Source organism: Vigna unguiculata, chromosome 4, assembly GCF_037176805.1.
Source record: "Vigna unguiculata cultivar grain cowpea cultivar isolate G323 ecotype 2 chromosome 4, ASM3717680v1, whole genome shotgun sequence".
Lineage (NCBI taxonomy): Eukaryota > Viridiplantae > Streptophyta > Magnoliopsida > Fabales > Fabaceae > Vigna > Vigna unguiculata.
The window spans coordinates 34,296,494-34,308,783 of NC_140795.1; the positions used below are offsets into that span (position 1 = coordinate 34,296,494).

Here is a 12,290-nt window from a genome sequence, read left to right on the forward strand (position 1 = left end):
AATGACTCAAGAAAAGAAAAATATTCCTAACTAAACAAAACACATAACACTTATGAACTTCCCAATAAATAATAAACACAAAAATATGAAATAAAGACAAATAAGAGAAATTAATAAGCTTAATTACTAAGTATTTATCAAGCTTATCAAACATCAATAACTAGAAGCTTATCAATGCCAACTTTGTCCATAAATCACGACTTCTCTAATCCCTAGGCCCATGATTCTCCACTTATTATTTCTGTCTCCCAGAAGCTTTCATGGATTCCCAACTTTTTTTCCCTCAAACATGTTCGTGTTTCATACCATGCTCTTCTCCTCGAAGCTTAGCCTTTAAGATTCAATCGCACATAACCAGACTTATTAATCCTAGTTCATCCATCCAGACATGGGTACACCAATGAGTCACAGGCTCAATGCCACTCAATGAACAAAGATACTTCAATCTAGGCCTCAATGCCATTGGTAGAAAAATCATAGACCTCATAGTCTCACCTATCATAACTCATCATGCGCACATAACCATCTCTCTCCGTTGATTTCAACCCCATGGCTTAATCCCTCACCTCGTCTACCCACTGCAACGTATAGTCATCTAATGTAATATAAAATATATCACCTAATATTTTTATAAACACATCATCCAATGCTTCTATTATACTCTCACATACTCTTCTCTTTTTGTGCAGCATATCATTTTTCATTACATACATTGCTAAATGTATCCACAACACACCTCCTCATCTATTGATCCATTAAATGACCTCGTCATCCAACGACCTCCTCGTCTAATGATCATTAGACGACCCAAGCCTTCAGTGGCTCATTATATGACCTCGACGTCTAGTGCTCCATTAGATGAATTTTGTGTTTAATGCTCCAGGAGACGAAGTCATTCTCTAATGCTCTATCCAACTTAAGTCGTCTACTTACAAGAGTCGTTTACTCTTCCTCTTTCAACATGAGTTATTTAGTACTCTCATTCTCACAACAATCATCTACCACCATGTCCTTACTCGTCTACTTCCTTACATTTACTTTCCTTAACTTCCTCTTATTGCATTTAACCTTTAAGTCGTCTACCAACACACCTGATAGACTATACTATGTATAGTATTCCAAGCATACAAACTCATATCTCTGATATGATTAAATTCTCTCATCATCTACTATTATTCTTTTCTATCACACTCATCCATTATTATTATTCTTCTCCCAGTTCTTTACACACTTCGTCTAATATCTCCATACAATTATAGTGTTCATTCACACCACCCTTCATCTAATGGCCAAGGCATCCTCCAGACGGCTCAATCGTCTAATGGTTAAGGTATCCACTAGACTCTTTCAAGCACATTACTTTGCTGCTATCACACCATATGTTATGTTTAATAACACAACATTCATTGGCCTCATAGGACCCACTACTCATTACTCATCTTAATTTTCTAGGGTCTAACAAACTAGATGTTTCTTTTCACCTTCCTTGAGTATGAACATCGAACTCATCACTAAATGTGATATGACTTGGTAAAGAACAAACAAGGAGTATGGCTGAGGATTTATGAGAATGAGTAACCAAGACATGTCCTTTCACAATGCTCAATCTACTAAAAGGTTTGGGCTCCGTTTAATAATTTGAATAAGGGTTTGGCTTTTTGTGTAAGGCATGGAAGAAAACGAGAGATGGCGGTCAGTTTTTCACTAAGGCTTTAAGCTTCTTTTAGATTTTAGGGACTTCTCATTGGTAGTATCACTTCACTTCTATACCCCTCCAAGTTATCATGAAGCACAAAAATTTCCTCTTCCTACTCTAAAAAAGCACTTTTCAAGGTTAAGGTTCATGTTATGCAACCTTACCTTGTTGAAAACTATTAGGAGGTAAGACAGATGTTGGTTCACAACGATTGAAACCATGTCATCCACATAGACTTTCACGATATTGTTGACAAGGTTAGAAACTACCTTATCTTTTAAAGTACGATATGTGTGACCAATTTCTTGAGGTCAATGGACATGACTTTGTAGCAAAAGTTTGGTCATTCTATCATAAAAGACAATAACTCTTCTCATCGGGAAGGTACATTCTAATTTGGTTTTATCCCAAGTATGCATCCAAAAAGTTAAGTAGTTTGCACCCTATCATATTGTCAACAAGTCGATCTATTTTCGACAACAATAAATGTCTTTCAGACATACTTTGTTGAGGTTCATATAATTGATGCACATACATCATTTTTTGTTTGACTTTTTCACCATAACCATGTGGTATAAACAATTTCTTGTATGCAATCAACATCTAGTAATTTTGAAATTTCATGATTCACTACCACTTGTCTCTCTTCTTCGGGCATGTGTTTCCTCTAGACGACTACCTTGATCTAAGGAAGGATAACAAGTTTCTGACATAAAAACTTGAGGTTCATATAATTTCTTGTATGAAATCAACATCTAGTAATTGTTCATAAAACTTGAGGAAGGATAACAAGTTTTCGACAACAGTAAATGTCTTTTAGACATACTTTGTTGAAGTTCATATAATTGATGCACATACATCATTTTTCGTTTGACTTTTTCACCATAACCATGTGGTATAAACAATTTCTTGTATGAAATCAACATCTAGTAATTTTGAAATTTCATGATTCACTACCACTTGTCTCTCTTCTCCGAGCATGTGTTTCCTCTAGATGACTACCTTGATCTAAGGAAGGATAACAAGTTTCTGACATAAAAACTTGAGATCGATGACCAACATATCATCTAGGAAATAGGTAATTAGATCGATGTCCGACATATTATTAAAATTATCAATATACTAGTAAATAATAAGTCACTTTATTGTTTGTTTAAAGATGTTTTCGATGAAATTATGTTTAAAATATCTTAACTAAAAATTAAATATTATTGTAAGTTATTTTTGTTTTAGTTATTAATGTTTGATAATTTTAACTTATATCTTCTTTTGGAATTTCTTTTAACTTGTATTTTCTATTTTATCTATTGTATCTTATGATATTGGTGTCGAGTTATGAGAATAATTATTATGATAACTTGTACAATGTTAAAAATATGTTAAGATTATCAATATAGTAGTTGAGAAAAAAAAAGGTTTTTTTCCCAAACTGGTGCAATTTAATTATGCATTTACCGAAATGGTGCAAATTTTTTTAAAATTTCAGCGAAGGGTAAGTCGTGCCAAGATGGTGCGATTTCTGTATGAAGAAGTCGTGCCAAAATCAGACGATTTTAATTAAAATAAGCTGAAGTCGTGCCAACATGGAAAGACTTCTGTGTTATGAAGAAGTCGTGTCATATTCAGACGACTTTAATTAACATTTTAAGCAAAGTCGTGCCAATATGAGAAGACTTCAGTATTAAATTGTTAATGAATAAGTCGTCCCATATTGGAGAGACTTCAATGTTGTGTTGTTAATGAAGAAGTCGTACCATATTGGGACGACTTTAGTTCGAATAAAAATTAAATTTTTTTAGTCATATTAATTAGTTAAATAATAATGCATATAAGTAATTAAAAATTTCATGATGATTTTGGTTTCTTATAATAGGGAATGAAAGTTATCTATGAGAGCCTGTGCCATAATGAGATCTGAACTAGATCGTCATCATCATTATATCTTCATGTTGTTGTCTTTGGTTTATATCTTCCACAATTTGTGGCGGCATTGTAGGCCGATAATATTGCTGGAACGATGTGGGATATGCAGACGGAGGTGTTCACTTTTATTTTAATATATATCAACTAAAAAATTATTGGATCTTATATATTTGTTATTAAAAAACTCTTTTTTTCTTTTCTTTACTTTTGTATATCTTGTGTACAATGAAAATTTTAAATTCTTTATTCAATTTAATATTATCATAATTCAATAATTTTTTCTTTTTTTAATTTAACTTTTTCTTTCTTTATTCAAGTTCAACTATCAAGTCGTGCCATTATGACAAGACTTCCTTTATAACCAAAACACTAAAGTCGTGCCATAATGGCAAGACTTTCTTAAAAACCTAATACTGAAGTCGTGTCATTATGGCAAGACTTTCTTAATAACCCAATATTGAAGTTGTGCCAATATGGGAAAACTTTCTTAAAACCCTAATAGTGAAGTCGTGCCATTATGAGAAAACTTTCTTAATAACCCAATACTGAAGTCGTGCCAATATGGCAAGACTTTCCTTGTTATGAAGTCGTCCCATTATATGACTACTTTGATTATTCTCGAAATTAATTTAAGTGAAGTCGTCTTTGTTTGGTACGACTTCATGAAAGATATTAAAGTCTCTTCTATTTGAGACGACTTCAGCTCGAATTAATCAAATTCGTCTTAATTTGGCACGACTTCTTCAAGATGAAGTCGTGTCATTTTCTCACGACTTACCTCTATTGAGAAATAAAAAAAATGTACCATTTTAAGAAATTGGAAAAAAAATTGCACCATTTGAGAAAAAAAACCAAAAATAAAAGTAATTTCATGTTTTAACTATCATCATTAGTGTTTTCAATCAAAATATAAATAAAAATATAATTGAAGCAAAACAATTAAGCTTTTTACATGATTCGATTGTGCGAGTCGGACTCGGATGCACTTGTAGTAATTCTACCTCCATTTCCCATTCGCACACAAAATACCGTTACAACGAAAACACATTCTCGCGTAAACACCGCTCCCAGACAAAACACGCGCACTGACACACTCTCCGCCACTCTCTCTCTCAAATCGAGCACACACTGTCACTTTCTCTCTTCCCTTCCCATCTCTCGTTCCCATACCATCAATCATTTCCCTCTTCTCCCCTCCCACACCGACACACCAGCATTCCCATTCCCCAAACGCTGTCGTTTCCCAGAGTCTCTCATCCTTCAAATTCGTTTCACACAAAAGCGCTGTTAAAGCCGCCCTCGCCCTCCGCCACCGCCTCTCAGATCCGCCTCCGCTCCTCGTCCTCAGCTGAACTTCTCGACGCCGAGCTGGAGCTCGAAACAACCAAAATGATCAAGCGCTCCGGGCGGCAGCCGCCGCCGGAGTCGCTTAAAGACAAGATCTACAACCTCCGGGGAGCGTTTCTCATGGTGGCGGTTCCGCTCCTCCTCGTCGCGCTCGTGCTCTACGCCATGCCTTCCGCCTCCTCCAACGAGTCCATCGAAGACTACGCCCTAACACACCGCAAGGCCGCCCCCGATCGGAAAACCGCCTTCGCCGTCATCTTCGACGCCGGAAGCTCCGGAAGCCGTGTCCACGTCTTTCGTTTCGACCAGAACTTGGATCTCGTTCCCATCGGGAATGACCTCGAGCTTTTCGTTCAGGTGAGTGAAAATCGTGGATTTGCGTTTTCCTTCGAAATAGTTTACTCTAATCTAGTAAGAGTGAGTCAATAATTTAATTCATAAATCTCTAGTAGTTATTAATGAAAAAAAAATTATGTAATTTGTAATGAACCTCTATACATGTATCCCTATATTAATGTATTTTATAAATAGACCAAGTTGAAGGATTTTTCTAATACTTCAAGGACTAGTTAGTATAATTTTTTATGTTTTAAGGTTTACTTTTATAATTTGTTTATTTTGGAGCCTACATATGAGAGATAACAATACTTTTGTGGATGAAATTGATGATTTATTCAATGTAATAATCTCTTCCCTGAATTTTTGTGTGATAGGTTAATAAAGAAGGAAATATGGCATAAACTGGTCAGTAAGTTCTGGTAAAGATAAAAATTAAGAATATTAAAACTTGTTATATAAGCTAAAATTCACTTATCTACTTAATTTTTAAATTTTAGGAAAGTTAAATGTAAAAGCTTTTTCACATTAGATTTGAAGTGGTAGAAGAGAGAACAAGGAAGTGAAGTGAAAATGAGATAGCATAAAGCAGTTACTCTAATTTTTAAATCATGATTGTTAGAATTTTATCTGAAAGGTTTTGTTAGCATTAGGCTGAGTTCTAGGGGAGAAATTAAACTTTTTGCAAATGAATAAATATCAGTTTTTGAATCAGTCTGTTCTTGATAAAAACTCATGTTAAACAATTGGTAATGCATATAATAGCAAATCAATGCAATTAAGAGTTGTATGAGATAAGACTAAGAGAAAAAACACGAGAAATTATAATGGTTCACCCCTTTCAAGATATCTATATCCTATTGCTAAATCACTAAAATAAGCCTATCTACTAAATTTTCAAGTTTTACAAGAACTTCCGAAGAAAACAGGAACATATACAACAACATAATACCTTGAATTGTACAATATCTACAACACCACTTCTGAAACTATCACAATCAAATTCCCGTGACCACCCTAACTAAGAACCATACAACACAAAAAATGGATTAGATTATGAAACAAGATCACCTGGAAAAGTTTCAGCTCAAACCAAAAAAAAGAAAAGAAAGGATAGTGATCTTCAAAGTAAGGTGATTAATCTATGATCATGATTCAATGATTCTTCATGAGTAGCTCCAACAAAGTGTTTTCCAAAATGCAAAACTCTTACTCGGTATTTTCAAAATTTTAAGTATTCTAATTGATTAGATTTTAAGTTATTTCGTATTTAAGAAGAGTAGGAATTATAACGTTGTATATCTGATAGTTCTAACCAACTAAAACTCATTTTAGTAAGCTAAAACAAAGCACGATGAAGTTGCACAACTTTTTTCAGGCTAAAACGAGATTTGAGTCAAAATCACTTGGTGATTTTAGTTCATTAAAAGTTTGGTTTTATAGACTAAATCATAGTCAACTTATTAAATTGCTAAAGTCATTTTAGTTTATTAACTTGAGAATTTAGTTGACCCAGGTGTTCTAACTTGCAAACCCAGCAAGTTCAAGGACATTTTTAGTTTACTAAAACTCTTCATAATAAATTAAAATAAGCCTTTAAATAAAGGCTCTTAACACTTCTATAAACCAATTTAATCAATTTTAACTAAGATCACGGATTGTAAACTTGATTACAACTCTATAACCACAAAAATACAACTCAATAACAATTTTTCAACTCCAAGATCAACACCTCATCACTTCAATCATCATGATTTAGAGCATCAAATCAAATCACTTCATGTTTTTGCTTGGATCATTAATCTCAACAAGTTTCACTTCGCATTAAAATAAAATATTTTAGTCCAAGTATACAAACATTGAATTGATTTAGGTTTGTTTAGACAAATTTCTCCATAATACTTTTAGGAGAGAAAATGAAGAACAAATTAAATAAATTTCTTTGTGAACTAAAATTAGTTTATGCATTAGTTAATTTGTAGAAACTCTCTCATAAATCCTTATTTTTAACTTGGTATAAGCTAATTTTAACTTATGGAAAAACTTATTTAATTAATTTTCTTTTATATTTCTGTCATGATAAACTTGTTCAAATAGACTCATAAAATAAATTATATATAAAATGTGATCTTGGTTTCTCTACAATACTAAAATGTGACACGCCCCATTTTTAATTCTCGCAGCATTATCTTAAATCACTTTTTATCCTCTTATAAGTGTCTATTTGAACCATTTAGAGGACTAAAAATGATATATTTATGTTAGAATAGGTATTAAATAGTTTTACTGGAAAACTACTAAGTGTTGTACATTTAAGTTGTACCTATCTCTATATCTATCTTTGCTCTTCCCTCTACTCAATTTATCAGAATTCTGTCATATAAATACGAGAACATAAGAGAGGTGATTTATTTAAGCTCTCAAAAATATATTGTCTATTTTATTTATCTCAATTTGGCATCTGAGCGGTCAATCTCGATTTGCTGATCTCAGTCTTGTTCGGCAAAATATAAGCCACCTTCCACCACTGTTCACTTCCATAGTTATCTCCAATAACCACTGGATTTGGAGCATCTCTCTAAGCAATAGCCAACCCTGTCGGTCCAAAAGGCTGAATCTACTCAATGCGCCACCACACGCATACTCGTTGTTCACAGCATCTAGGTGTGTGACATGCACATGCTGTCATCCTCTAACTGGAGTGACATCGCGCCTCCTCAACAAGACTTGTTGGACCTCCCTCCTCGTCTTTGTTATGATCGTTGGGTCTTCATTTCCAGTAAGGTTGAAGGTCAAATCTGAAATCTTCTATTTGTTTCCTATTGGCTATTTCTTTTTTGTTGGTCTCCTACAACGAAAATGTCTTCTAGACTTGTCTCCTTCTCTGGAACTTTTACTATTACTTCTGAATGACTGAATGGGAAAAATTATCTTGCTTGGTTTGCCTCAGTTTGTTGAACTTTAGTTCCTTGGCCAAGGTTTCCACGTTTACCTTGAACAAGATGGGAGTAATGTGGCATCCAATCAAGTTGAACAGTTGAAGCAAATTAATTTTCAGTTTTATGTGTTACTGTGGTAATATGTGGAAAACAAATTATTGGGTACTCTTAGTTTGTTCAAAACGTACAACTTGTTTTAGAAAAAGCCTCAAAATATATTTTAAAATGATATTCAGTGCCTTTAAGACTTGCCTCTCAAACAAACAGATCATAACATGATGTTGTTTTAACTTGTTAACTAAGCATGTTTGTGGAAATATGTGTTCGATTTTTATCTATTTGGCCCATGAGTAGTGATGAGAGGTATTATTGAAATATGTGGAATGTATGTGTGAAATTTCTCCATATTTTATTGTCATTAGTATTTAATTATGCTATAATTTGAATGTGTGTCTACTACAGCAATTTCTTTGAATTTTTCAAAATTGAAGTCAAGATTTCAAATTCTAAAAGAAATATATTCTTAAATTTCAAACAAATGAGGCCACAATTGTGGTTGCAGACACTCCAAAAACACCTTGGTGTTGTGATAAAAACACAGTCACGAACCTTTTTTAAAAGCTAGACCCTTGGTGTGGTGGTAACATTTTTATGATTTTGCAGATTAAACCTGGTTTGAGTGCTTATGCACAGAATCCACAACAGGCTGCTGAATCTTTGATTACTCTATTGGATAAAGCTGAGAGTGTTGTTCCTCGGGAGTTTCGGCCGAAGACACCTGTTAGAGTTGGGGTGTGTTTAATTTTATATTCATATTCATTTGGGTTGGGATATCTGAAACATTTTATATGCTAATGCAGGCAACTGCAGGGTTGAGGGCTTTGGAAGGGGATGCTCCGGACAGGATTTTGCAAGCGGTAAACATTACTTGCTGCATCTTGCTCATGTTCAATATTATTAGCATGTAGTAGCCATACTCAACCTTTTAAACTTGTGTTGCTTCCACTATTTGTGAATGTAAGGTTCGGGATTTGCTTAAGCAAAGAAGCACCCTAAAATCTGAGTCCGATTCAGTAAGAGTGCTGGATGGAACACAAGAAGGTGCTTTTCAATGGGTATGCATATGAACTCTATATTTCTAACTTTCGTAAGTTACATGCTTTAGTGACATCGAATGGATAGTTACAATACATTTGCTCTAAAGAGCACTTCAATCTCTGAAAATATGTAGTAACAGAGGTCACTATAGAATCCATCTATAGTCACTGACAGATATATAAAAGAGAAATCAGTAGTCTATACCATGAAAGGTGGGGAAAAATTCTAAATCAGCATAAATGCTGAACTCCTGACAATGTAACTCTAAGGTTTGTAAGAATTTAAATTTCAATCTAGTTGGATAATGCTTCGTTGTTGTAATGTGACATTGCCCTTTAATTCGTGGGGAGTTGGATTTAATCACTGATTTGGCCATTAGTGATGTGGCAGCTAGACATAGAATCAGTACTTTTAGTTTGAGTAATTATAATACTATTATTGTGGAAGAAAGTGTCAGTTATAGAAAAATCTATTTCATTTTTTTTCCCTCCAGGAAAAGTTTATGGAGAATCTTGTCCAAACATATTGTCCCTTATTTAGCATACTTGATTTAGGGGTTATTATAGTGTACAAATGATTTTGGGTGAACTGTATAAGCAGTGGGCTAAATGTACTCTGACATTATATCAGTAACGAAGTGATGATATGATGCAATAATTGTGACAACTGCTTTACACAATTTTTTATTGATAGTTTTTTTCTTTATTTGAAGAGTTATGGGAGCAATGCTTAGATGCATCAGACGTGTCGGAAATACAATATAAAATACTTGACGAATGCTAATTTTGGTATCCTGGAAGGCTCGAGTTTTAACCTGTTATTTCAAGTTCTTTGTATATGATATCTGTTTAGATAGCATTTCCTGGCAGCTAAAATTATACACTGCCAGGAAACATTTGCATGGTTCGACAGTGACTAAACTTTTTAAGATCAAGTGTAAGTAGAAAGGAAATTAAGTTAAGATGTTGTGTTCACTTTCCTCTACGGTATTTAGTTAGTTTTACCTGGCCTTCTGTTTTATTTAGGTGACTATCAACTATCTACTGGGAAACCTAGGAAGAGATTATTCAGAGACAGTTGGGGTAGTTGATCTTGGTGGTGGATCTGTTCAGATGGCATATGCCATCTCAGAGACAGATGCTGCTGGGGCTCCAACTGTATCAGTTGGAGAGGACCAATATGTCAAGGAGATGTTCCTTAGGGGAAGGAAATATTACCTCTATGTTCACAGGTTTTTCTTCTTGCTCTTGACATGCCATTTTGAGATTTTATGTTTTTATGGGATCTTCGAGTGCCCACCTCTGTAGTCTTTACCCTAATTTTCAGATAGATAGATATTCTGTAATACAATTCCATCTTCATGGTCAATAGGTTTTAGCATTTTGCTTTCAGTTACTTGGGCTATGGTTTACTAGCAGCTCGTGCGAAGATTTTAAAGGTTTCGGATGATTTTGGAAACCCTTGCCTCTTAGATGGCTTTAATGGTGAATATTACTTTGGCTTTCTACATGCTTGGTTCTATTTTTATGCCAATAAGAAGTTTTATTTTAAAACATCCTCAGGATCTTACAACTATGGAGGAAAGTCGTTTAATGCTTCATCCTATCCTTCTGGTGCAAGCTTGAATGAATGCAAAAGCATAGCTCTTAAGGCTCTCAAGGTTAACGAGTCAAAATGCACACATATGAAGTGCACTTTTGGTGGGATATGGAATGGTGGTGGGGGTGATGGACAGAAAAATCTTTTTGTTGCCTCATTTTTCTTTGACCGCGCAGCTGAGGTATTGCTTATTTTATTAACCCTTGGACCAAATACTGATATCAGTCCCTTCATTTAATGCAACTTTGCCATGCTAATCATATTATTTATTCAAAGGCTGGTTTTGCCGACCCAAACTCACCCGTTGTGAAGGTTCGTCCTGTGGATTTCGAGGCTGCATCTAAGCAAGCTTGTCGAACAAAGATTGAAGATGTCAAATCCTTTTATCCACTTGTTGAGGAAGGGAACCGTCCATATTTATGCATGGATCTCTTGTACCAATATACATTGCTTGTTGAAGGATTCGGTAGGTTTCGTAATCGTGTTGGAACAGTTATTCAAGATAATGATGCTTTCTGCGAAATCTTTTTCTTTTTCTTGGATCAATCTTTCTGCAAAATCTTGAGAATATTATTCTCTTCCTGCACTGACTGGATTCTTGTTTTGGCAGGCCTAGATCCATGGCAACAGATGACGTTAGTGAAGAAAGTTAAATACCACGATGCTCTTGTTGAAGCTGCATGGCCCTTAGGCAGCGCCATAGAAGCTGTATCATCTACATAATGACACGAGTGTGATAATTATTTACTCACCTGAAATCTTACGAGATGAGTTGTCACAAGTTTCTTGAGGTGAAGTTGCCTCCATTCATGATGATCAGAAATTGCTTATCGGGTCAAATTGAGAGTAGATAAGGAGCTACATTTCATGAATAACTAGAAGATAGCTTCATTATTTTTCATTTGTAATTATTTACTATATATCTGATTTACAGATTTGGAAGACGGATTCAATTCATTTTTGTTCGTCTATTATTTGTAGTCTTTTAGAGATGAACAAAAGGTGAGGGTGGTAGCATTGATTTTTTATTCATTCCGGTGCTGTTTCTTATTTCTTGACCTCTTGGAAAAGCGTATTTATTGGATCTTTAGGTTGCCATAAAAGTTTAACTTGAAAAGTGGAGACACTAGAAGAAATAAAAGAATAAACTACAGAGAATAAATAGAGCCATGCGTGAGCATCTGTCAAACACATCACCAATATTAAATACAATAAAAATTTGGAATGCGGTTTAGGGATTCAAAGTATCCTCTATAAGTTGGGGATCAAACCAAATCTATGTATAAAAAGTACAAGATTAACTTTCCAAGAAGAATATTTATTTGTATTCCTTTATTTATGAAAATGCTTAT

At 34.4% G+C, this 12,290-nt stretch overlaps 1 protein-coding gene across 5 annotated transcripts; it reads left to right on the plus strand.

The window, feature by feature from the left end:
- The first annotated feature begins 4,644 nt into the window (after positions 1-4,644).
- LOC114182279 (apyrase 2-like) lies at positions 4,645-11,970 on the plus strand. Of its 5 annotated transcripts, none has more exons than XM_028069109.2 (10): positions 5,149-5,323; positions 7,796-8,093; positions 8,905-9,033; positions 9,102-9,158; positions 9,264-9,356; positions 10,365-10,570; positions 10,732-10,823; positions 10,902-11,119; positions 11,215-11,404; positions 11,549-11,970. In XM_028069109.2, exons 1-10 carry the CDS (start codon positions 5,301-5,303, stop codon positions 11,659-11,661), a joined length of 1,419 nt encoding a protein of 472 aa, XP_027924910.1. In that variant the 5' UTR covers positions 5,149-5,300; the 3' UTR covers positions 11,662-11,970. The 5 variants fall into 5 exon arrangements, with proteins under 5 accessions (XP_027924911.1, XP_027924910.1, XP_027924913.1 ...); XM_028069112.2 differs by having other exon boundaries at positions 11,251-11,404; XM_028069111.2 differs by having other exon boundaries at positions 7,796-8,081.
- The last annotated feature ends 320 nt before the right edge of the window (positions 11,971-12,290 follow it).